General features: G+C 42.7%; 1 protein-coding gene and 1 long non-coding RNA gene across 2 annotated transcripts; one reads left to right on the forward strand and one right to left on the reverse strand.

Moving 5' to 3' along the window:
* Positions 1-1,091: 1,091 nt before the first annotated feature.
* Positions 1,092-26,810, forward strand: LOC105567025. Its single transcript, XM_012021534.1, has 16 exons — positions 1,092-1,514; positions 7,472-7,660; positions 7,749-8,265; positions 8,336-8,569; positions 9,858-10,154; positions 10,626-10,760; positions 11,156-11,901; positions 12,091-12,280; positions 12,588-12,896; positions 13,921-13,957; positions 16,424-16,566; positions 19,722-20,054; positions 20,641-20,646; positions 20,729-21,163; positions 21,420-21,893; positions 22,001-26,810. Exons 1-16 carry the CDS (start codon positions 1,129-1,131, stop codon positions 22,070-22,072), a joined length of 4,503 nt encoding a protein of 1,500 aa, XP_011876924.1. The 5' UTR covers positions 1,092-1,128; the 3' UTR covers positions 22,073-26,810.
* On the reverse strand, positions 10,077-11,234 carry LOC105567024. The gene is made up of 3 exons (XR_001009323.1): positions 10,940-11,234; positions 10,808-10,857; positions 10,077-10,223 (listed from the first exon to the last, which is right to left on the reverse strand). It is a non-coding gene; the product is annotated as an uncharacterized LOC105567024 (long non-coding RNA).

The following is a 26,810-nucleotide window of genomic DNA, read 5'->3' on the forward strand; positions in this document are numbered from 1 at the left end:
TGGCGATGACAAGCCTGATCTTGGAGAACGCCGACTTGAACCGACTCTTTCCGAAATGCCGGCCTAGGGGCGGCCCACCCCCGGCCCCGGGGGCCTCCACGCAGAGCAGCCAGCAGCCGCATGACAGCCCCTGCCAGACGGAGGCCGCCGCTATCACCACCACCGCCGCCACCGCTGCCGCGATCGCCGCAACAGCCGCTGTCAGCATCGCCTCTACGAACACGTCGACGAGCGCCTCCGCGATATCGGACGACATGATCGACCTCGAGCGCGACACCTCCGACAGGCAAGTTAAACCGATTTAAACCGAGGGGCGACGAGGGTGGGGTCGTGATCGGGTTAATCGGGCCAGCTCCGGAAGTACCGCGAGAAAAAGCCGATGGATGACGGTGATTGGAGTCTAATATTCCGGTAGACGATCTAATACGCGGGGCGCGGCCGAAATTGACGTCGGTACTTCAAGGACTCGACTCTCGCGAGGCAGAATAGAACGGGGCACTTGCGCGTAGCGCTAAGCGCGCGCGAAGCATTGTTATTTACGCAACGCAATTATTTGTGGCTTTTAACGGTAATGCTACACTCTTCTTTAACGATCTCGTAACGAGCGGGATATTAGTTATATACGAACAATTTTATTACCGCGCACATTTTTATCATGCAATTATTCCGTCTAACGTCTCACGCAAAATTGTAGGACGATAATTATGTAATTGAGGAGCCAGATGGGACACGGGCGCGCGGAATATAAAGATGAAAAACCGCTCCGCGCGAGGAGCGTAAAAATTAATTAGATTTATGGACGAGTAAGTACACCTTTGAAAGTGGATCTTTTCCACCAGCTATTTAGATAATTCCAAATTTTTCGGGGATACTACACTGAAAAACAAACTTCGCTACCGTAGCCAATCATGGTTTGCTGTCGCACCTAGTAGGCACAGTATGCAAAATGTTTAGCCGTCACAGCTAAATATTAGCTGTCCATATTTAAAAACTGAAATTTAGTTGCCACATGCAGGTTTTAGCTACGGCAGCTACATTTTTCTTTCCGTGTGGGCAAACTCGCGTTACACCCTCGTCCCATCGAACTCCTCAGTTAGCGATAAACATGTCGATTCCCGCCATAAAGCGATGGTCCGGGAACGTTTCTTTTCTCTGTCTCTTTGTTTTATTATACCCCCTCTAACCGAATGCCAATTGTTAAGAGTGCCAAGTTACGTTCGTAGGTATAGGAAACGAGCGAATGGCAGAAAAAAATCAGGTTCGCTGTCCCGTAGGACGGCGAGCGTGGTGCCCGGTTTCACGGTCGAGGGCCAACTGCCGCACGCCACGAAGCCGCTTTCGTCGAGCTCCTCCTCGGCGTCCGGGCGCAGCGAGGATGCGCCGCAATACGGTAGCCTGCCGGGCAGCGATCATCAGGGACAATCGCAGCAGGACGACAGCGGACCCGAGGGAAGCCCCGTGTACATTTTGACCTCGGCCAAGGGTGGCCCCAGCTATAAGTACCATGAATCAAGGTAACCGAGACCCGTTTAACGTACCGTGGAAATGTAATTAACTCCCAAAAGTACCGACGATTCGGTTCCATTTATTACCGACGGCAAGGTAACGGTCTACAAGTACACGGGTATAACAGGACCGCCGCTATTTTGGTCGAGGACGAAAGTTCTATCGCATAATATTCGTTTACAAGATCGTTTTTCCAAAATTTAGGGAGAAGACGGGGTCGATTTTAGGTCCAACTTTTAACAAATACAAGAAGCTTCTTCGGCATCTCTACAGTATGGCGCGACCGAGGGGGAAACGGCTAAGGGCATTGTGGTGTACAGATTTGCGGCATTACTGGGCATTACTAGGCATTGCTAGGCATTTTTTGGGCATTAGGCCTTGCTGGGGCATTATAAAGATAAAATAAGATAAAATAAGATAATAAGATAACGTAATGCCCACTGGGCATTAGTGGGCCTTGGTGTGCAAGATTTTGGCTAGCTTTTTTCCCCCTCGGACGCGACTGTAAAAGCGGACTAATCAAATGTGTGAATCTCGTACTTTGTTCGTATCGCTTTGTACACGCGGCGTCATTAATGCCTAGCCATCTGAAGTTGCACGCGGATCGAGGTACGTTTGAAAAGCGTGCGACTTTCTAACTCTTCGTGTATCGTGACATTGAAACCGGCAATGCTGATTCGCTGTTTCCACGGTCATGATGCACGAAGAGTCGCACGCTTCTCAAACGTACCTCGATCCGCGTGCAACTTCAGATGGCTAGGCATTAATGACGCCGTGTGTACAATGCACCCTAACAATATTGTTGTTCAGAGACAACAATATTTTAATGTGCGACAAATACAAAGATACAATCGTCGCAAAATAAAATTCGCTACTTATCGTCAGACGGCGCGCTATTCACCGTTAATAAATCTATTCATCATTGATCAACCCGCTCGGTGCGGCACTTGAAATAAAAATTAAATGGCGAAAATAGCGCGAAACGAAGAGTGCGCTAAAGAACGCGGCTCCCGATATTTTAAAAACGAAACGAGCTGAAACAGAAATTAAAGTTAATTGAGGGGCGTTCGAATTACCGAGTTAAACGGTTAAATCGCGCGGCAAGGAATCGATAAACGGGCGGCATGGAGGCCGAACGTGTGCGAACACTTGTGTACATGCGAAAGTGTGTTACGTGTCGTATTGTGACGTTAAATTCGAGCGTTCGCTCGCGATGAAACGTGTCTGTCGTCACGATGAAAGTCCATTTGACGTACGGTCTTTGTGTATCTACGGGTGGACACGAGCGCCCGGTTTCGATAGCCGATACAGTTTCTACAGAGGTTTCCAACCAGAGTCCAGGACACACACACAGAGAGAGAGAGAGAGAGAGAGCCGACGTGGCGCGGCGCGATTCCCGCGCGCCATGTCCATGTATATTCAACGGGGCGTTAATTTCAAGCTTAATACCGACGATATACTCGGACGGAAATGTCACTCAAATATCAGCCGCCTCTCTTCCTCGCGCCTGCCGTTAATGTGTCGCGCGGACTGTCGCGATGTTATAGCAAACAAGTCAATATGCCCGCGCGACAGTGTAATCCGTCCGGCAAACATTTTTCCCGCCCTCTTTCTCCCTCCCTCCCCCCCCCCCCCGGCTTCTCGCGAAACGAAACGTCTTCGCCGTCGGCGATAACGTCGCGCGGCTCTTCACCGCGACTCGCGGCGGCAGTTTCTCGTTAAACGGTGGAAATTCGACGTCCCGGCGCGTTTAATGAAAGCCCGCATCTTCTGGCGAACGTTGAGCCGTTAGGCTCGAACAGGGGATCGCTTTAAAGGGGATCGCTTGAATTCTAATTGACAAATATTACGATAGGTACCGTTGCGAGCGTGACGATTCATTTGCGTGGGACGAGTCGAAATTTTAATCGGATTAACCGTGAAAGGATTCGCGCAGTGTTACTTTCGCTTGGCGATTATTTAAATGATTATAAATTTCGAGCGATATTTGTAAAATGAGAATGAAATATTCAACAATTCCTTGCATTTCCATGGTAAAGGAAGTCAGCAGTTTTACCTAGTTGATACCTGCGAGAACGCAATGCGATATTTGCGATACAAATTAGGCCGTCAACTTTTAGGTCTCATGGCTACACGGCTCTCATGAATATACGTTTCGTCATATTTTTTCTACTTACATTAAATTTTCATTTTGTGGCTGGAAACATCTCAATACATTGGTATTTAGAGACATTTCGTTTCACGCCACATTGGCAAGCTGCCTTTTTAAATGGCATTCTCTATGGTTTGCCACCATTTTTTTTTCGCATTTGCCACGACCCCAAAAAGCCCGTTGTATGTACACAATTTCAGCAGCATTTGAAAATATTTTATTCCTCGCGTTCGCCATTTTAAACTTTCATGTTTTCATTCATGTCTTGATTGTTTTTCGTATTTAAAAATCCCCGCAAATAATCAAACTAAATATCGAAAAAATTCGACATTTTACGTGAAAGGGATTAAAACCGTCGAATATTTATGACGCATAATACACATGTTTTTTTTTCGAATTTCGTTTCTCCGAAGGCGCACGCAGTTTGATAAGAAATACTTCAATATTCCCGTGAACGAAACGTCGCGCAAGGAATCCCTGGCGCGCTATCGGTTTGTCATTACTAATCGATTGGCACTCGAAGCGGCCCGCTTATCGGCGATGATAATCCGCGCGCAGATAGGCGCGCGAGTACCTTTTATTCTGCGATATTTTTGCCATTCGATCCGTATTTGCTCGGGCGCAGTCGAACGCGGGCACGGATAACTCGATAATTTCAAATTATCTCGTGAAGTTGTCGATTATCGGCGAAACTTCACGCGCGCGGCATCGAGTTTCTATTCTCCACCCCCGTCCCCCTCCGCGTATGAAGCGGAGTTAACTGCCCAATAAGCAAACTGCCCGCAGTATAATAACGGAGTGCCGGCAGATTTGCTCAGATATTACGACAGATCCTGTATCGTCTGTGTCCGTGTTAAACTCGTATTTCGCCGGCGAAGCCCCGCCGATGTGGGTTGTCGGCAGGATCCGAACGGAGTCTGTCATTTCGTAAACACTTAAGTGGGACACATCATTTAGATGCTTACGAAACGGCAAATTCCACCCAGTTTCCACGGTCGATCTGCCGCTGCATTATCGTTAGACGTTCCGTCAAACTCCCGTCGACGTACGCTTGCGTTCTGTCGAACAAAATTTCTAGCAGACACTTTCGAAATCTGCTCCCGACAGATTTGACTATCCGGGCGAAGTTGCCGATATCCGGCGGACTTTTTAATCCGAGCCCACCCGCGACTCCCACTTCGCTGGCTACCCGGCATACAAACTGCCGTTCAACTAGTCTTCATTCTAAATGTACCAAAAATCACTGTTATGTACAGTGATGGACAGAATGGTCGCAGGACTTTTTTCTCATGAGTTTAGGAACGCGCATTTAGAATCAGGTTGACGTTACGAAACGTTTTCTCCGAGGAGAATTTTACTCGAGGAGTAGATCGGAAACGCTGAAAATAGTTTCGAAATGGCTATCGAGTGAAATATTCCTCGGAGAAGAGGATTTTAAAACGTAACCGTGAATCTAAATGCACGTTTTTAAACTCATTAAAAAAAAGTGCTGCAAACACTTTGTTCCTCACTGTACAGTGACGGGCAGAATGATTGCAGCACTTTTTTTTATGAGTTTAAGAACGTGCATTTAGATTCAGGTGGACGTTCCAAAGCGTTTTCTCCGAGGAAAATTTTACTCGAGAAATAGATCGAACCCGCTGAAAATACAATAGTTTCGAAATGGCTATCGTGTAAAATATTTCTCAGAGAAGAGGATTTTGAAACGTGATCGTGAATCTAAATGCACGTTCTTAAACTCATTAAAAAAAAGTGTTGCAACCATTCTGTCGAACACTTTACAGAACGGTCGCGACACTTCTTCTTTTTAATGAGTTTAGGAACGTGCATTTGCACAGTGATGGACAGAATGATTGCAACACTTTTTAAATGAGTTTAGGAACGCGCTTTTAGATTCAGGTTTACGTTCCGAAACATTTTCCCTGGGGAAAAGTTTACTCGAGAAATAGATCGGAAACGCTCGACGGTCTCGGGATGGCCGTCGAGTAAAATATTCCTCGGAGATGAAAATTTTGATATGTAACCCTGAATCTAAGTGCACGTTCCTAAACTCATTTAAAAAAATGTTGCAACCATTCTGTCCATCACTGCGTGTACAGAATGGTTGCGACACTTTTTCTTTTTAATGAGTTTAGGAACGTGCACTTGCACAGCGATGGACAGGATAATTGCAACACTTTAAATGAGTTTAGGAACGCGCATTTAGATTCAGGTTTCGACACATTTTCTGGGGAAAATTTTACTCGAAAAGTAGATCTGAAACGCTCAAAATGATTTCGGAATGGTCGTCGAGTGAGACATTCCATCGGAAAAAGTTTTGGGACGTAATCCTGAATCCACCTGCGCGTTCCTAAACTCATTGAAAAACGGTGTTGCGACCATTCTGTCCATCACCGTACATGTCTTTAACAAGCAAAAGGCGGCCTTTGTGAGAATACAACGCAGTTAACGGTGCGTTATAACAATCTTTAAGTACTAATAAAGGTACGCAATTACAAATCGGGAACGTGTCGGCTCTGACTTGAGCCGTCGCCAGCGACGTTGCCGGTTAGGAACATCCAAAAATCCCGCGCTTTTCGGCGAGCACATTCGGACCGGACGGTCCAAGAACGATGCGATTTTCCACGAGAATACGCAATTTTCAAATCCTTACCAGTAATATGCATTTTTGTCCTTCAACAGAAAAGTCGCTCCTTTCCTAGAAGCCTTCCATTCTGCAGCCAATGACTACTCGCGTTTAAGAAAACTCACGCAAGCTGGCAAATTGTACGTTAACGTTGCCGACGAAGTTTTCGAGCGCCTCGATTCGCTCGTACGAAACGGAATGTCTCTAGACCAGCGTAGATCCCGAACCTCCGTGACTCGGCGCCGCGGCCGGTCACGGTCCGTCGTTGACGCTTGCCGAGCTCCGTAAATCGTCGACCTAACCGAAGATAAGAGAAGCCGGGGGCGGCCGCTCTACGGCGACGCGACGCGACGCGACGGGAGCGCATCCAGATGGTCGCCGCGGGAGTTACCGGGGCTCAAAAGTCGCGCCCGTTTTCTCCCACGTATGGCACGTACACACACACACACACACACATACATATACGTACATTTCCTCGTGAACGCCTTCTCTCTCGCCGTGATCCCCGCGCGCCAGCGGACCCTGCGTACCCGATGAGCACATTTTTCAATAAAGCATTCTAGGTGGTGCGCCGCCGGGGGCCCCCGTATCGCTCCCGCGACTGATAAGTTCGTGCCGGAGTCGATTCCCTCCCCTCCCCCCCTCCTGGCCGGCCGCGTGTTGGACGCGATCGCGGGCCACGGGGCACTCCACGCGCCAAGCTTTTTGGGGTTAACTCGCGCCTGTCACGGACGCCGAGTTTCGGGACTGCCGCGCTCCTTCTCTCTCTCTCTCTCTCTGTCTCTCTCTTTCTCGCGCCTGTCCCACGTGCGCGATGTCGGGTCTGACGGTTCGGGATTTATAAAACGCCCGCCGAGCGTCCGGCGCCCCCCACGTGGATCCTGCAGACAGGAATGAGCTCTCGCGCGGGGTACGTTCCGCCACGGGGTGTACGAGTCGTCCGTTCCGAAGGTGGCTGCGGGTCGGGCGTCGCGGTATACCGGACGAATGGGAAAAGTCGCGGGAACGGGCGAGCCCCGCCGCGGAGTATCAGCCTCGTCGGCCGTGCGTCAGTGGCCCCGGGCCGCGCCGAGCTCGAGTAAGCCCGGGACGGAAGGGAATCGGACGACGGCACACGATCCGGTAGGCGGTCGTGAGGATTGTATCACGCGTATGTAACACGCTTGTTCTTGCATTGTGCCCCGCAGAATTATAGAGATCGCCGGCGGCCGAGAGGTGTTCTCGCAGAGCCGAGGGAAGGTGGCGGCTAGAAAGTCGCGATTTCTGGCCGCGTCGAATTCGATTAATAACGAGGACACTCAGACTGATAATAAGCTGTCTGTTAAGAAGAACAACAAGTCCCCCAGCTCGCAGACCATATGGGAGTTGCGGAACCGGTAATTAAATTCTGTGTTTGATCAGCTTGAGAGCGCGCGCGCGCGCGCGCTACGCCTTACCGTCCGAATTACCCATGTGATCTTTCAGGTGCGGTGAGACCAGGAAGCAGCGCGCGAATCGAGAGGTGACGGAGACCGTGTTCGCCTCGGAGGTGCACTCGGTGCGACGCAACGCCACCACAAAGTCCATCCTCGATTACGACTCGCCCAGGAGCAACCGCGGCAGCCGCATCATCAATTACGATTCAATCCTGAATAGCAATAATGTAGAGTATACCGTACCGAAAAGTATTACCGATCTCGACTATGGCTTGCCCAAGAGCTGCGTAGATTATCAGTCGAATCACAACACGCCCGCGAGGAGCATGGCGATCGTCAGCGACGGCGAGGTTGTCGTGTTCGACGACATCGACGACAATTGGCAGGGGCTGCGGCCGGACCTGGCGTCGAGCAACACGAACCAGGTCACGACGACGGCGAGCCTGGACCTGGAGGCGGACGACTCGCAGCGGGGCCGCGTCGCCCCGGAACCGCCGAGCTCCAGCGTCGGGAGCAGCCCTAGTCCTACGACGGCATATCATCGCAATACTTCGGAGTTTTTCAAGGTACAACACCGACACCGCTTGTCGCGTGACTCGCCGTGTTTCACCACAGCTGCGCTCTTCGCTCCCGCAGGTTGTTACACCGGCGAGCGACTGCGAGGCGGACTCTCCTTCACCGGAGCGCAATCACAAAGTCGCGAGGGTCATCGGCGAGCTACCGATCGCCCAGTATTCCGGCAGCCCGAGACGTTACGGTGTCCGCGAGAATACGCAGCTCCCTAGCTTATTGTCGTCGCCCTCTATGTACATGACACCGAGGCCTGGTTTCCCGCAAAGAGTATTGCCCACGACGCCCAATCACAATGAGGTAATGAGGATGCCATTTGTGAGATAATATCATAGTGCGACTAGTAGGTCCACTCTCTGTCGGCCCCTTTGATCTTTGCACTCCCGGCCGCGCGGTATTCCGCCACTGCTTTGGTCAGTAATCCAGCGGTGTGTGTACGTGTGTTACTCGTCGAAGCTACATTATCGCACATACAACTTTTCCAAAGTTGGGAAAGTTAAGCACGAGGTAGTTTCTTAAAAAAATTCGACCAAACTGGCATAAAATATATATATTTAAGTCACAACGTTGCGACCTCTTATCAGGTCCTTTTCAAGTACAATCTAATGTTGACTGAACAATTTAATTTTATGCCGAAACAGGATGAGTACCAGCTCTATTCGAGATCTGCAAGCGCATGGTTGCTGCTCGAAAACTTAGAAAAATATTTAACATCGCTACTAAATTTTACTGACTACCGAGACACATTTGACGATACGAATTTGCTGTCACAAACTCATGTACTCATCCTGTTTCGGCATAAAATTAAATTGTTCAGTCAACATTAGATTGTACTTGAAAAGGACCTGATAAGAGGTCGAAACGTTGTGACTTAAATATATATTATGCCAGTTTGGTCGAATTTTTTTAAGAAACTTCCTTGTGTTAAGCTACCACTGGCGACAATAAGCCTCACTCAATTAGTTGGGAAAGTTACTTTATAAAAGAATCTAGTTACAATTACGGGTTTTTTTTGCTAAAACTGTGACTAGTTACAGTTACAAGTTACCAATTCTGAAGAGTAAGCGTTACAGTCGCTCAATAAGTAACGAGTCGTTACTTTGCGGTTACTTTCTTGAAGTGAGGATAAACATATCAAATCTGCATCTGAACTGTAAAGCGCCGATAAAGGCGTTCATGCGTAAATTCCGGACCTCACGTTACAGTTACAGATGGAGTGAAAGTAACGAAGTTAAGTTAGAGTTAACAAAAAGAAAAAAAAAGTAACCGTAACTTCGTTAAGGCCTGTGTCCACGATGCTAGAACTTGGTCCAAGTTCTAGTCCCGAGAAATGTGTGGCTAATCAAGTTGCAGCTTTTCTGGAATAGCTGCAGGTCGATTGGCTACGGATTTCTCGAAGCTAGAACTTGGGTCTAGCATCGTGGGCACAGGCTCTTACACTTTTCTCTCATTGGCTTGACGAAATGAATGTCGGGCGCGCGGAAGGGATCGAAACGCAAAACGAAACAAATGACGGAGTGGACCTAGCTATACTATAATATTGAGCGGCTTGGCGGTTTCGCTAACACTTTCCGTCTTGTGTTTGAAGAAGGAGGATACCTCTGCAGAAATCGTAGTAGACGAGACTGTGATAGAAAACATTAGAACCGAAGATCAGCCTATAGATCCTTCATCTCCGTCGCCGAAGGCCGAGGAGGAGGAGGAAGACTCTTTAAAGCCGTCGACTCTGCCTGCTGATAATATAAGCAGTCTTGTCTCGCCGGGTGGTAGCACCTTCGACTATCTCTACGAGTTTTCCGAGACGCGGAAAGTGTTAGAAGAATTCTTCAAGTGTCCGGCGCCGACGAAAGAAAAGGAAAACAATATAGAATCCTTTCCTTTCCAGGTAAATCCTTTGCTGAGGCAGCGAAACATTCACAGACGCTTACAAGACGTTCCTCTGTCGCGAAGATATCTGCAATAAACGTACACGAGAGTTGATGATTAGATAAATGTAGAGGAAAGTGCCCTGCTACGAGATATGTTCCTAATATGAGACAGCGGGGTTTTTTGCTAAGTCAATAGATAACATTTGTTGGTTCCGGCATGAATTTATTGCCCTTAGAGTGAGATCTGTTCAGTGGAAAATGCATTATTAGATGTAATCGTCGCGAAGAAAGCGTTGCGATTGAATTTGGATGTCGAAAACCTGCTACCTTACATTAGGAGCCCGTCTCATAATAGAGAACTTTCTTCTATCTATAATGATCTAAAGATATTTGAGAGGACACGTGTGCATGCAAAAAATGTATGTAACGAAGAACAAATTGAAAGCTTGTGAGTTATAAACGATTGAAAAATTCCATTCTGCCGCAAGGATCTTGATTATGAGTTACGAAGGCAAGGTGGAAGCGCGTACGTCGGTCAGCGATTAGCCAGCGGTCCACCCGCGACGGAGGAGGTTATGGTACACGAGTCTCCTAAGAAGCAACGGGCCGAATTTCCACAAAATGTGAGCATGACAGTGCACGAAGCAAGAAACATTATCTGGACAATCACCTTTTTTTCCTTTGCTTGAGGAGCGTTGGTCTCGTTTCTCATCGCGCCAGCTAAAGTTCAGCACAAGATTACGAGTGTTTATTTACGTATTGTAAACTTGAGCAACAATACAAAAGTACTTGCGATACAAACATTGCACCTTTAACAACTCTGAGGTACTTGATTGCCAATGTTTGGAGATAATCTCTCTTCTAGTAGTCACGCAGATTCTAAATATAAACCTGTATTTATAGACGCAGCTTCTATGCCGCACCGCGTGGTTGCTTGAAAAACTTTTCCGTGTTTAAGGCACTAATCGCGGTGTTGCGAAGTAAATATTTACACCTGGCTTTTTCCCGCTTGTTTTAGGCAGGTGAACACGAAAACAATTTTCTGGATCTCTCAGTAGGCACCGGCAGCAGTGAAGATCTTGGCGAGACCGAGGTCGGTTTGCAGGTGGGACACTCGCGTAATTTCACACTGAGCCCCGAGACAACCGACTGCGACAGCAATTGCGGCGACCTGGACAGCGAGGTATCCCTCATGATGATGGATAATGAATTGATGCCAGCAAGTGGCCTTCTCGGATCGGTCGGCGATCTCGGGAATAATTCGGATTCCCTGAGAATATACACTAGCATGCCGGTGTTGGAGGACGGACTGTCTAGTGGACACGCGAGCGATACTGACAACAATAATCCTACTGTGATGCTCATGAAACGGCAAATAAACGAGATAGAGAAGGAGATCATACAGAGAACTCGTAACGACATGCTAGGCACGAACGAGAATGACTCCGGGAAGGACGTTAGTCTAAATGTAACAAAGGATATTTTACACACGTTGAAGACCACGTCGCCCGATCTGTTTATCGCGAAGAAGGAAAATTCGTACGACACGAACGAGCTGCAGCTCGACGGATTGGATCCACTGGGCACGCCGCCGCCACCGGCGCCGCAGGGCCGCCAAAGTGTATCCCTGGACGTAAACTGCGGCGAGGTGGAAGCGGCCATCAAAGATATTAGAATGGCCCTGCAAAGGACTAAAACTCTACCTGTGAAATCGCCATCGGAAGAACCGCCGGAGCCGAGCGTTAGTCCGATATGGATACCAAGGTATTTTACGTTTTGTTTCATGCGGCTAAGGGTATTCCAATTGTTGAAATTTGTCCGATATGTTGCCTCGGTACTGCCTTGCTTACCACTGTGAACGTGCTTACCCCCTTTCACGACATTGATTATACGTTTGGGATACCCTTCGGGATATCTCTGTGTTGCGTGTAAACGCATCTAACTAAGATGCAGTATAATGGATGGCAGGCGGAGAGTCTGTATGGAAAGCAATAGCGAAGAATCTGATGCGCGTCGTATAGGTGACGAGGCCGATGTGGAAATTGAAGAGTGTCCGGACGAGGAGGAGGCGGACACCGATCTTGAAACGGATCGGTTGCTCGGACAACAGAGAACGGACGATCAGGGATTTTACGACGACAAGGTGGGCTTACGCACGATACTCAATATGCCGTATTCCATATTATTCTTATTAATCACTTGTTATAGCGACGAATCCTATTTCCTAAACAAAAGGGTACTTAGGCTAAACTAAACAAGTTACAGCACTTGTGACAATATGTCATATACATACACTCTCTTTACAACTTCCTACTAGGTAATATTGAGACGGTGTTAATGCGTTTAAATTCAGGGGGAAAAAAAGAGGATACGAATAATCTACATTTTCCTGTATTCTGTGCGATTCGATGGTATCGGTGTTCTACTAATATCGTCTTGGTGTTATGCAGGGGTGGAGGAAGCCTAAGACTAGGACTATGTTACCACCAATGAATGCGAAAGTCGCTACTCCAAAGCAAACCCCTCCCAAAACTTTGAGTGTCGCCCCGATAGAAACGCTAGCGCCTTCCGAGCCCATACCCTCGACGTCTGCCTCGATCTCCCCTCCTCCTGTAGTGTCTGTTATACAATCGTCGTCTTCTAACGAGTGCGAAGTAGCCACTCCCGCGCAACCTACATCGAGTCCGCAGAAGACCCCAGTCAAAAACTCCCCCACATCCCCTCAGAGCCTCAAGGAATCCAACAACAAGGTGAAAAAGGTGCCCTTTCAATGCTACCACGGAATCTGTTTTACTATTATAGTGACCATAGATATTTATATTTCTAGTGAGCTTGCGGTAAAATAGCACATGTTGGTGCATGACAGTACTATCCTTCTGTTGCTAAACGAGATATGTACTAATCAGCTTAAATATGATTTGCGTTGTCACCTAATTGCTCAAACATCATCTATTAATTCAAATAGCATAGGCGTTTGATAATTATCAGAATGTTATTTCTAATTTTAATACAAGTTTTATGACGATAGTCTCCATAATTTCAATAGAAAAATAAAATGTTACTTTTGTTACAGTCTTACGATATATATTCGATAAAAATGTTTAAGCTGATTTTTGTTTTGTAAGAGAAAAGGTACTTTTTTTTATCTTCTTGCTTTAGTTTTCCTTTATGGCTTCCGCTTATTATGCTTATTTTAATTTATAACAGAAACGTCGTTAACGTTTACAAAATATCGCATATTAGATTATTCCGTATCCACAAATAGTGCAATGATAAGAAGATGCTTTAGGATGATTTGTAATTATATGTGCTTCAAGGGAAGGACGTAGAGATCGAAACAAGAAAAAAAATGTGACGTGTGAACATAAGCCGTTTAAACTTTCTTTATATATTGTGTAATATTTTTTTTCTTGTTTAGGCTCTAAATTCACATCCCAAAAATTAATATTTAATTAAGAATAACGTAATTTTTTCATAACGCTTTACGAAACAACTATTATATGTTTTGCTTCGCAAAAGAGGAGGATTATAAAATTGCGATAGCATTTAGTGCCTATTCTACCGTTACTATTACTACCATAATTGTTACCACTGTTGTTTCTAGACGTAAATAGGGACATGTTAATGTTTATTAGCTTTCTTATATGGCAGTTGCTGCATGGTTAGCACATCCTACAGCTTAAGTGATTACATATATGATATTTACAAGACTAATTGCGAGCGTATTTGTCAAAATTTTATCTGCGCTATCATGCAAAGTGCATTGTCTGCTTTATTTTTCAGGATAAGGAGGGAAAGAAAAAGAGCAGAAACAAAGAAGGTATTGTCGCATTTTTATCGATACCATTGCTTTTCTTATACTCTCTAACGATTTTCTAATTACCACAGTATTACTAATGTTATGATGCTAATATAATATAATATTTCTCTTTTTATTGCTTGCTCGGATGTATATAATAAATTCGTCATCCGCTTCTAATCATTATTTTATGGTAGGTATTCTTTATATGTGCAAATATGTATTCTTTAATAATTAGAGTATACATATTATTGCAATTAAAGATAGTTGTATTGATAGTAATTGAAATTAATATTATTCACTGCACGACACTACTTAACGCTTTTATAGTATTTCTTGATAATCCAGTGTTTCTATCTTGTTTATGTGTAACAATGCTTTAATACGCGTAATATGTTTTATCAAGGTGTATCTTCTAAATTTATTATATGTACATATATATGTCATCTGTAGATTGCGCGCTCGAAGATCTCAGATATTTACGTTCCTCTATTTGTATTCCTCGATAAGACCACGAATTATATTGATAAGCAGTGTATTGAGGAGTCTCATAAGTGTCATAATCTTTTAATGTGATGTGACTGTGCATTTCAATTGTGAAATCGTGTACAATCGTGTCTCGTGCTTATACGTATCGTGAATTAAATAAATTTACGGTATAATTTCTATGTGAATAACGACAGAAATATTAAAAAACTGTTGGTTGATCTAGCCGCGAGAACAACAAAATTATAAAGTCAACAATTTTATAATTTCACTTAATTATAAAATTATATCGTTACACAGGGTGTCACAAAATTCGCAGATATGGAGTGCAAGATGCTATTGCGTGATTATGCTGAAAAAAACATTGTTTTTTTAACTATGATGACAAAAAGTGTTTTTGCAGGAAGGTAGGTTGAAATGAACGAATGAGCGCTATTATCTATATGGCACTCAGGGTCGGCACGCGCTCCTCACGACGCGAACTTTTGACATGTAGTGCTTCAAGTATGATAAAGGCTAACTAAATTGATATTGCTTTTATTTTTTTTATATAATAAATGAATAAAGGAATTGATCCCGTAGCATCATCTAAAAATAAAAAAAAATTAAATAGTAATGTGCTTTCTAAACTGAGCGTTCTATTATTTTAAATATTGCACAGTTATGTATGACAATTAACAAGTCTTTCGTCAGTTTTATTGTGAAAAAACAGAGAGAGAGAATCAACTCTTGAAATACCTTAACTCAAATATTTTACAAGTAGGAATATTGTTGTCGCCAGTAGTTAATTAACGAAAGAACGAATTATTATACGACTTAAATTGGCAGGTGGTTTGTTCAAATAATTCCGGCGTTTCGACCATCCGGGTTGTGGTCCTTTTCAAGGAAATAATGTAGATATATTAATTAGTCGTAGTTATGACGTTAAAAAGACGTAGAAACTATGTTGGAAGGCACGTCCGACGCAACGGCCACAGTAGGACTTAATATCATAACTATGACTAATTAATATACGTACATTATTTCCTTGAAAAGGACCACAACCCGGATGGCCGAAACGTGGGAATAATTTAAACAAACCACCTGCTCTAGTTTACGTCGTATAATAATTCTTTCTTTCGTCACAAATATTTTACTTTATCTTTAATTACTGTTACGGAATAGACTAATTTTCCAACGTTCGAGTATTCTATGTACTCCCTTAATTAATAAACTTGCTTAAGTTTGATGATACTATTTAATTATCAGACGTAATTGTGCAGTATGTATGGAACCAGATCAGAATTGTTTTAATTCATTTATTGCGTAAGGAATAAAAGCGATGTTATTTTAACGTCAGTATTTTCTTGACTATACCTGGCATTGTTAATGATACAGAAAATTTATTGCGAAAAATCCTCGGTGGTCGAATTGGTGAGACGCCCGCCTAGAGTGTAGGTAGGTCCAGGTTCAAACCATGGCTGAGGTAATATTTTTCGCAATAAATTTTCTGTATTGTTAAAAATGCCAGGTATAGTCAAGAAACCACTGTTGTTAATTATCGCTGGCGACATTGAAGAATTCTTATTAGTCGATGTTATTTTAGTTAACTTTATCATATTTTAAGCGATACCCTACGCAAAACGTTCAAGCACTATCTACAAGCGACTGAAGAGCGCGCGCCGGCCCTGAACGCCGTACAGATAAGAGCGCTCATTCGTTAGTTTCAACCTGTTCTCTTGCAAAAACTATTTGTCGCGCGCAACTTTGCTAAAGGAAATAGTTGTTTTTTTTAGCTTTAAATAATCACTCCATGCGCGAAGTTTGGGGCCACTGTAATATGAAGATTTTAACAGTAACTGAAGACAAACGAAATGGATCAATATCCGTTATTGGATACTATTGTGTCATCTGTTAAACTGCCTCAATGCTATACCAAGCACTTAGCCGCTCTCGGCACACTGCACCATAGGAAAGATGGGATGAAAGATCCTAAATGGTACGTGTCTGTGCCCCTTTCAGACCTGTTGGACGATCCATCAGTGTTAATCGAGGGTGTCCTGTTCCGCGCGAGGTACTTAGGATCTACGCAATTGGTATGCGAAGGTCAACCGACGAAGTCGACTCGCATGTGTCAGGCGGAGGAAGCCGTTTCCAGAATAAAGGTACATATGTATATGGCAACGCACTTCTTGTTTAATTCTTATCTCAGAACTGAGACATACTATTCCTCTTGAACTGGTATTATATACGTCAATTGCGTAAGATGTGTATATACAGATTATATACAGATATGTGTATATAAAAAAGCACAATATATACATATATATACATATCTCATGTACAAATAGAACGTGTATGTGAGGGCACTTTTTCTAAAGATTTTTGCGAAGCATCGAAAAGAGCTCGTGGAGTACAGTATGAATTATTGAGTGCAATGTTAATCACTTAACAGCCACGTATATTATCTTCCTAGAATGTTTGTTCTCAAGAGCAGTAACTACTAATTAAGTGAGCATATCGCGACATTCGATAGATAATGCATCCACATGATATGTTATGTTCTGTTTAGATCAGTAGCACTGAGTTTGGAAGACACATTATATATAGATCAAATACAAATATGTTTTTTACACATTGGCTAAATGTTCCGATCGTTGGGTTTTCGACTGACTGTCGAAACGAAAGTCAAAAACATTAGGAAATCTGTTAGAGAGTGTAAAGTCGTTTCAGGAACCGTTAGAATCGAACTGCGGATAATAATAACGAAATTAGCAGCATGCTCTGAATGCTTTATACTATTTTAATTTGCTACTTAATTTGTAGTGAACAACAGTGCAATATTCTCATCTGCAATAATGTATTTCAATGTTAAGGTTTTTAACTTTTTGAGGGTCCTTAAAATTTGCAAATTTCCTCTCGACGCAGTCGCGAAAAATATGCGCTGTAAGATAACATAAATAACATATCTATGGTAATCGCAAGGGATTTGCGCCTCTTTATAAAATATTTCAGTGTTGTATCATTTCGAGACCGTTAATTTACCTCAAATGGTTAAAATGCTGGAATCTTAAGTGATTAGTTAAACCTGAGAGTTTTCTGTAGGAAAGAGTACTGTCCAAATCGTGTCTTACGACTCGTTTGCCAAAAGGACCATAGACCATAGTTGACCAAAATACTCTCCTTAGAAAATAGTACAGATCGTGTCTATAGTGTACCCGTTATATTTTCGTTTACATAGTCCATATTTTTACCAATAACAAGATACTACGATGTTACTTTCTCCTTGTGTCAGTTCTCATATAATTTTACGATACTGATCAATCTTTCGAGGAAACTGTCAATATTAAGCAGATGAAACAGTAAATTCTTTCCTCCTACTCTTAGGTTCTGCTCACGAGCAATCAAACGTCAGCATTTAGATGAGATAAACCTCTTTTCTATCTGCAACAATGGTTTCCTTTTCTACGCGGCCTTTTGCCAACGCCTGAGACAACTCTCCCTCGAGAGGAATCTAAATGCTGATCTCTGTCTACCTCTATCTGATAATTAATCTAAATATAATTGTGAACTGGCCGTTGTGCAAAGAGGCCTGAATGTTTCAGTGTAGCGCCCCCCTTCCTCACATCACCAACACCACCACCACCACCACCACCTGACCACCGAACACTGTCATCTTCTCAGTGTAACTTTGATGTGATTTCTGTATTTGTCTCTGTCAAACTTTCTTTCTCTCTTTCTGTTTCTTTGCGAATATTTCGTTTATATATCTGTCCGCTTGCTGTATCCGCTTTCCCGTAGACTCTTGATCAGTTTTACGCACAAAATGTCCGTGTCATTCACGGGAGATATTGGTCTACTCACAATCAGTAACTACATTATGTGCAAAATATCCAACATATTACTGTACAACTGGCTCATAGAGAGGAAGACAACTGGGATCGCGAGAGACAAATCTAGGTGCGGTGTAACAGACGGCTCTGTTTTTAACTGTTTGTAACTCTTTCAAGGCAAATTTCTGGGAAGTTGCAAGAAATTTCGTAGAATATTTATCATGATTTCAAGCTTCGGAGAGATATGATATCCGATTATAGCGAATTGATAGCGCGGTGACGCTACGATATTCTGACAGTATCCTACAAGATTGAGCGTAATTAATCGCTTATATACATTCGTTCAATCTGATTTTTTAAGAATATAGATCGCTAAACATTTTCCTCTTATGATATCTTATTGTCGCATGGAGTGAGATCTTATATAGTTGAGTAGACCAGGACTGCGATTCTTTTCTTATCGCTGCAAGAATACTTTGATTGCAAAATTAATTGCAGGAATTAAAATAGAAATTATATTTTCATCATCGAGACATCCATCGTGAAAGTAATTTATTTAAATTGATGGCACTAACAATAAGAGCAGAAGTTGTGATATTAATCAATTCGTTCAATAGTGTATGCATGATAATTGCAAGGCTGCTAAGCTGTGCTCTGATATAGACGGTGTAAATAAGAAAATATTTGAGGCCAGAATTTTGAAGAGTCTCTCCTGATAGTCTGCTAAAATTTCTTGGCGATTTCGTTATACGTTGATGTAGCTTTTTAACAAGCCGTACTAAAACTCGTGCTTACATCATGCTTTTGAATAGCGCCGACAAAAGGACTTTACTCACGCTTTGCACCTAGTTTCTCTGTACTTGTTTACGGAAAGACACTTTGAGTCGAAATTATTGCTACGAGGAATAATAACTCTGTGCGTGGTCAATTGCTTGTACTTGTTTGCGTCGCTCGTTTTCGAGACAAAATTAGGCAAGATTGGCTGATCGAACGAAACCCGATTGCTCGTCGCGATACAGAGCCCTACCGTGCTTCGAGTTCTGAGTTGCTGGCTAAACATCTAGAGACTTACAGCCAAACGCGCAGCATCGCTATTGATACATTTTCGAATTACAATTGCAGCGGACCCGCGTGTGCTCGACTTTACCATTCTGTAACATAGCATAAACGCTTGCACGTTGCACAGCTTCCAGACACCGTAAGCTTGTCCGAAGGCAAAATTGCATAATGAAGGTCGCATCGTGTGCAGAAGTGTATGCTACCGGACTAATGCATTTATATATGTGTGAATGACTTGAATCCGGCATACGATAGAGGACACAAGCATGACACACTGTGCATAAGAGAAAAGTAAAGCCGTATTTGGTATAGCAACTCAAGAACTCATGAACATTGGCTCTTTTGCCTCTCGTTCTGTCGGTGGTGCGTGGCAATGTGACTAGCAGAGCCTTTGTTTGTTTGTTTGTTTGGCGCGTACATAACGGAAGGATGATGGGCCAGTGCCGATGCAGGCAACACTCTTAAACTATGGGGGGCAGCGTGGGTATGGTCGCTGCAGCATTGCCTCGCAAGGAAGCCTAGAGGAGGACGAGTGCGACTCGAGCGAAGAACTTATAGGAAGCGCTTCTGGTGGGGGCCAGTCCGAGTCGCAAGCGCTTGGGGCCCAGCCGAAACTGGCCCCGATCAGTGGCTGCTTGGGGCCCACAACCGTTTTCAGACTACAGTTTCTTGGGTCGGTGGAGGTGGAAGAGGAAGGGGGACGTAAACGGCGTAAGCGCCTTAAGAACCACATGGTGGAGGAGGCTGTGACAAAAATAAAGGTCCGCCCTCATTGCCCTTCATCCCCAGACAACCTCTCCCTGCCCCCCCCCCCCTTTCGCTGTTAAATCCGAGCGACTGCCCTTTGACTCGTACAAGAGCAGTCGTTCGACCGTTTCATCCCCCTATTGATTTATTATGTAATACCGACGAGGGTCAAACCTCTTTACGGCCATTTTCATCTTACGGCTTGAACGAATTTTATTTTACTCGAGACCCGCCACAAAATCCAAGCAGCAATTTTCCCGTAATATGCACCTTTCAGTTACGAAACTCGTGTATTACCTGCGTACAATGCACATTCTTCATAAGTCGTAGCGACGAGTCTCTTTAAATGTTGCGTCAAAGTTAGGCGACTTTTGTCTCTCAAACTCTCAGGTTTGTGATAGCGCCGTCAATGATTATGCTCAACTTTATATACAGTTTACACTATCGTGCACCATCTACTTATTTTTACTAGCAGTTAAGCGTTGTATGTGTTTTGAAACATTAATATTATACATATGTATTACATTCGTATACATATATTTATAATTAATTACTCGTTTATCTCTACTTTGTCACACATGCTGCTTCCTTATGATATAGGCGCTGGTACGTATATTCTGCGAAATGTATATCGCGCAAATCCGTGGTAATGCAACAGTTATCTAAAAAGGATGTTGTGCTTATTCAGGCACCGGACGGTGACACTCAGCCAAGCACGGAGGTGGATCTCTTCATCTCGACGGAGAAGATCATGGTACTCAATACCGATCTGAAGGAGATCATGATGGATCACGCGTTACGCACGATCTCGTACATAGCGGATATCGGCGATCTGGTGGTGCTGATGGCACGGCGTCGTTTTGTGCCGCACGAGATGGAGGAGGTGCCGAAAATCAACCGAACTCCGAAGATGATATGCCACGTTTTCGAAAGTGAGGAGGCTCAATTTATAGCACAAAGTATCGGACAAGCATTTCAAGTAGCTTACATGGAGTTCCTAAAGGCAAATGGGATAGAGGATCATAGCTTCGTTAAGGAAATGGATTATCAGGAGGTGCTCAATTCGCAGGAGATATTCGGCGACGAGCTGCAGATGTTTGCGAAGAAAGAGATGCAGAAAGAGGTAATGCTCGAAATGCGAAACCGCGTTTCACCCTTTCCATTTGCTAACCCGGGAATGATACGGCTCGCGAAAGATGCGTCCCCGTTGGTCTGTCCAACTCGAAGCTCGAAGCTATTGATAGATGTCGGTTTCTCGTGAATTCCCAAATCCCCGAAATTGAATTAATTCCATCCCAGTTTCCAGGAGAACTGCGTATCGCGATCGAGTTGAAGAAAATTTCGTAATTGCATTGGAGTAACGATCTCTCTGCTTGCAGGTAGTGGTACCGAAAGCGAAGGGGGAGATCCTCGGTGTTGTGATCGTTGAGTCCGGATGGGGCTCGATGCTGCCAACCGTAGTCATAGCAAATTTAGCGCCGGCCGGCGCCGCCGCGCGTTGCGGCCAGCTTAACATTGGCGATCAGATAATAGCGATTAACGGCGTATCGTTAGTCGGCTTGCCTTTGTCCACGTGTCAGACTTACATAAAGAACTCGAAGAATCAAACGGTCGTCAAGCTAACTGTCGTGCCGTGCGCGCCTGTGGTCGAAGTGAAAATCAAGAGACCCGACACGAAATATCAGTTAGGATTTAGTGTACAGAACGGAGTGATATGTAGTCTATTGAGGGGTGGCATCGCCGAGCGGGGTGGCGTACGAGTGGGCCATAGGATAATTGAAATCAATAATCAGAGTGTTGTTGCTGTACCGCACGAAAAGATTGTTAATCTTCTGGCTACGTCAGTGGGAGAGGTACGTAAGCGTGTGTCGCTTTTAGCGTGCGCTCCTTTTACTTGACGGAGCAATACCGGGAAGCAGTTACGTACGAGGGTGAAAGAAACGTTTTCCTTCTTTTCTAGATTTTGATGAAAACGATGCCCACGTCCATGTTTAGGCTGTTGACCGGCCAGGAGTCTCCGGTGTACATATAAAAAGCGTTCAGTTGCCTGGCTGATGCGTAGTGAACAGACAATACATCCACCATCCACTACCATACTATCCGCTACTATCTTTACTGTACAGGTTATTCTATGCAGATCGCTTTGTGTTTTCGATTCTTATGGGACGATTCGATACTTTCACCAGCTCCTGCTTAGTAAACGAGACCTACATAGGTACGTCGCAGAAACTAAATATCTACTCAAGCATAATTTATATGATTATCGATTATTGTAAGCGATATTCGTCTAGTACTAATCAATGAGATTCTCTATAACGTGTGTTCCCTGAAATCTCGCGAGGTATCGTTTCAATGCCGGTCGGTGCATTATGTCAATGCATCGCGGCGTCTGATTTGTTGTCCGAGCGGTGTAGAAATTACGGTGCGAATTGCCGTAATTACTCAGACGTTCGGTTTGTTAGGAGTCTAACAAAGCAATAGGAGAAAAAAATATATATATTGATTTTCAGTGCACAACAAGTGGATGTTACAGAGAATCGCATTATTCGCGCTAAGGAAGATGATAGGCGATGCAAATGATGCAGTTGCACATGATTATAAATAGCACAAAGCTCTTTACCAACAGCTGGAGCAAGGCTGGAACTGTATATTACGTAGTTTAATGACGTAGTAATATTTATAAAAAGGATCTCCCTCTATCTCTCGCGGAGACACTTTAAGCTAAAGCGTTTATTTAATCTTTTTTATCCTTAAGGCCGGCGAATACTTGCGGCGCAACGCCCGAGTATATTAATTTGTACTAAAATTACTATCTTACCATAGTAAACTTCGGACGCGTAAATCTCGTGATAAATAACGCCATAGTAATTATATAGAAGAGTACAGTAACGTAATCTCTCTTTCTATATATATATATGTGTATATATATATATATATATATATGGGAGACATTTTTTTTAACGAGTAGATTAATCTGTTTTGCAATACAATTAAGCTGACTTTTGGCAAGAGATAAACTGTGTCGTCGAATACACGGAAATCAGTCAGTGGACAAAAATGTTGATTCAACATCATGTATGCCTACATATCGCTTTATCAACGCTATTCTGTCGTATAATACTCGCCTGTATCAAGGATGAAGTCGTAACGCAGCACGTTCACCGCGCGATATTATTTATCGGAGCGACGTTTGAAAGTCCTTCGTATTATACCTCGTAAATGACTATTACTCGCGAAAAAAATAGGCAAGTAAAAAATTTTTTACGTTTCTCCGTTTGCTCCGAATATTGCGATATCTATAAGTGCACAATTTCTAATAAATACTTAAAGTTAGCACTTTTGGCAAAAGTATGCGTGCGCGCATGTATGTATGTATGTGTGTGAGAAAGAGATTTTTTTTTGTATCTCGCGAATGATAGTCAAACTGTAAACTTGCAAAAGTCTAATCATGTTCCCAGTATGTTACATTAATCGTTCGCTTCTCCGATCACTTATTGATAAATGTTGAGAAATGGCTGTGTATTTAAGAGTTTAGATTTTATAGATATAAGATCGCACTCGACTTAGGCACTTTAGAGTAGAGGCCTTCAAATCTTTCAGCACTCTACATCCTCTAGCTCTCTTCCGCTCTTGATATTTCATCAATTCCCCGCTAATTTTAACAGATTCAACATCTTCATCGAATTCTTAACTCTAATTGAATCTTCAACTTGAAACACATGGTCGTAGAGCTTGTTAAAGTAGTATACTGACAATTTTTTTCAATGCTTATCGATCAGAAGCCTTCACGCACGTCTCTCGAAATTTTTTCACACTATTAGAAGCAGCGCCCATCTCAATTTAGAAGCTATTTTCAAGTGATCTCGTTTTGCACGAGAGATTAGTGGAGCATGCTTAAAAATCTTTCTATCGGTCTCGACTCCTCTCTATCGATCTAATTTTGTAGAGTAAAGTTTCTCTTAATTCGTTTGTGTCTCGCTTGTTCGGAGAGGTTTAGTTCATAAAGATAATCCTAGTAAGTGATCGTATAAAATGGCTTATAATTATAGACGGCACCTTAACTGTATCAACTGCAGTAAGTCTTCGCTCACCATGTATAATACTTACATGTAAAATATGTAAATTGTACTCGACTTAATGTGGCTTCACTGCATATAGGCATACAAAGTGAAATCTAGCTTCTCCTGACTTGTAACTCTTCGTCAATGGAAAGTTTCTTCTAAAATATAACAGACTGAGACTCACTTCTATGTGTGACCCAATAAGATAAAAAAACTTACTCATTCCAGAGAAACGTAACTCTACACTCGTACTGCTAGAAAAGAAAAAGGAAAAACATGTTCTCTTCTATATAAATACTATATGCCATAATAATCTAAGTTTTATCTATTTTTGCTGAAGATTTCTCACCTTCGAGCTATTCTGCTTCAAATATCAAGAAATGTGCGATAACAAACTTTGAGATTCCTGATGTCTGATAAAATTTCAATGCCAAAGTACATTAAGTAGCGAGGCGTGATGACGGGACAGCCGAGTATTATTTTCAACGAACTGAAAGATTAATCAGATTTTGTCTGAGAACGTGCGATCATTTAAGGAACGACGTACCCTAATTTGCAAAAAGTTAAACTTGTGTTGTCTCTATCTTCTGATATCATTCAGATATACAGGGCATTTAAAGAAAAAGTGTTCATGAGATTACGTTTACTGAATATCATGTAAAAGATATCTAATAAACATGAAGAAAATTATCTTTTCGAGCATAGAAGCATTATTCACGACATTGTGCAAACCGAGAATTGTTTCTATCCGCAAGAGGACCAGATTTTCAAGGCATGTTAATTAAACATCTTTCGCATAATGAATACGCTCTGCAGATCTTGAACTCTTCTTTTTTAAACAGCCCGTGCGAGTCATAAAATTTGTGTTCACGTAGTGTCATAATACGTATTGTAAAAACAGTCATACGTAAACTTGTTTAAAACGACGAGGAATGCTAATTTTATAATAAATAAACTAGAAGTTAATTTTGAAAGGTTGAATATTGTGTGTATTATGGGCATTGCTCTCTTTGCTTTGTCGACACAACGGACATGGATTCTCCGTATCTAAGTCGACTCTTCGATTACTAATACCTTCACAGATCTCTGATTTGCCATAGACACGATATTTCCTACGGGACAATTCTCTGTGAGGCACGTGGGTGAAGAAGCATGTATATAAAAATTTTTTCGTTGTTTACGATATTTAGTGATGTAAAAGCGAAAGTAAGACACGATGGGCGGTGCCGTAAATCGATGCGGACGGGGAAAGCCTCGTGAGGATAGTTGCGTGAGAAATGTCACAAAAAAAAAATATATATATATAAATATATGATAATTCCATTACTTCATCGAGAAGGATGTAGCGAAGCATATTACGATATTGCATATCATGGGGAACCGATATATCATTGTGGAGACCTTCATTCATTACGGGCAAATATTTAAAGTAATCCACGAATATGCAGAAAAAAGCATCTTTGCCGGAATCACCAGAGTTTAAAAATAAAAGAAATCGTGACTATATACGTTATACATAGGCAATGGATTTTGGCATAGAAATTTTAACCATATATTCGACAAACAACACAAAGCGGTATGAATATAATATATGGGATCAAACAAGATGTGTTATATATTGGGTGGCTGAAACTTATCTAGTCATTACGCTAAGAATGAGATGAATATGTGTGTGTATGTGTGTACGTATACATATATGTACACACATACATATATAAATATAAATATATAAATACAGAAAAGTATATATATATACATAAGTTAATACTCAGCCATCGCAAGCCACCCTGACTGAATGTGTCTAGCCACATTTTAATAATGACATCTGCAACTTGTACTGTCAATCTGGCCTTGCGTGGTCATTACTTGTACGTTCGTTAGAAAAATGTAATATTAAATCGTCATTATTACAGTCTTTGTTTGTCAACTCAAATTTTATGGAAAAAAAGCAATAGATTAATTTTATTTTAGTAAAACTTGAAGACATATAAGTTATTAAAGTATGGCTTCTCTTAAAGTATCTGCGAACGTAAAAGAAGTTACGAGCATAAATATACAAGCTCATTTGACTTTATCCGTTGAAATTCTATCGATCTATTCTTCACCTAAATTCGTTTTCTATGGGATTTTTTTCTAGATTTTCTACGATTGTTGGTAAATTATATTATATATGAACGACTGCGAGGGGAGAGGATCTAGTAAATTTGTTCTGTTTATAAATTTAAATAAGCGTACAGTTCGTCGAAATGAGAGTTTCGTCGTATAATTATTTCCAAGCGCTGTAAGACATTTGACGCCCGTCCTCTTTGACGAGGACATTGGCGGATAATAATGTCTGATTTATGGAATATTTCGTCGATGACAAAGCATGTTTTGCATCATCGAGCCTTACAAAGTGAAAAATGATGATCGTGCAAAGTCAGTGTGAATGGTAAAAAAATCCCAAAATTGCAGTCAGAATCGTTATGAGGCAATTGAGAAAGAACCCAGCCATTCATAAATAAATAAAAATAATTATATATTACACACATATATAGAGCTTGCGCTGTAGCTTCACCAGTCATGAAACATGCTACGAGATATCATGACTGCCCTTATCAATGTTTGTGAGTGTATAATAAGTTATAAACTATAAGTGAGCTATTGAATGTGTATATGGTATATGCTAGTCCATACTAAGATACAATAAAATGTAATTTTGAATTCAAA

Source organism: Vollenhovia emeryi, unplaced genomic scaffold (genome assembly GCF_000949405.1).
Source record: "Vollenhovia emeryi isolate VEMERY1.0 unplaced genomic scaffold, V.emery_V1.0 DF939141.1, whole genome shotgun sequence".
NCBI classification, from domain to species: domain Eukaryota; kingdom Metazoa; phylum Arthropoda; class Insecta; order Hymenoptera; family Formicidae; genus Vollenhovia; species Vollenhovia emeryi.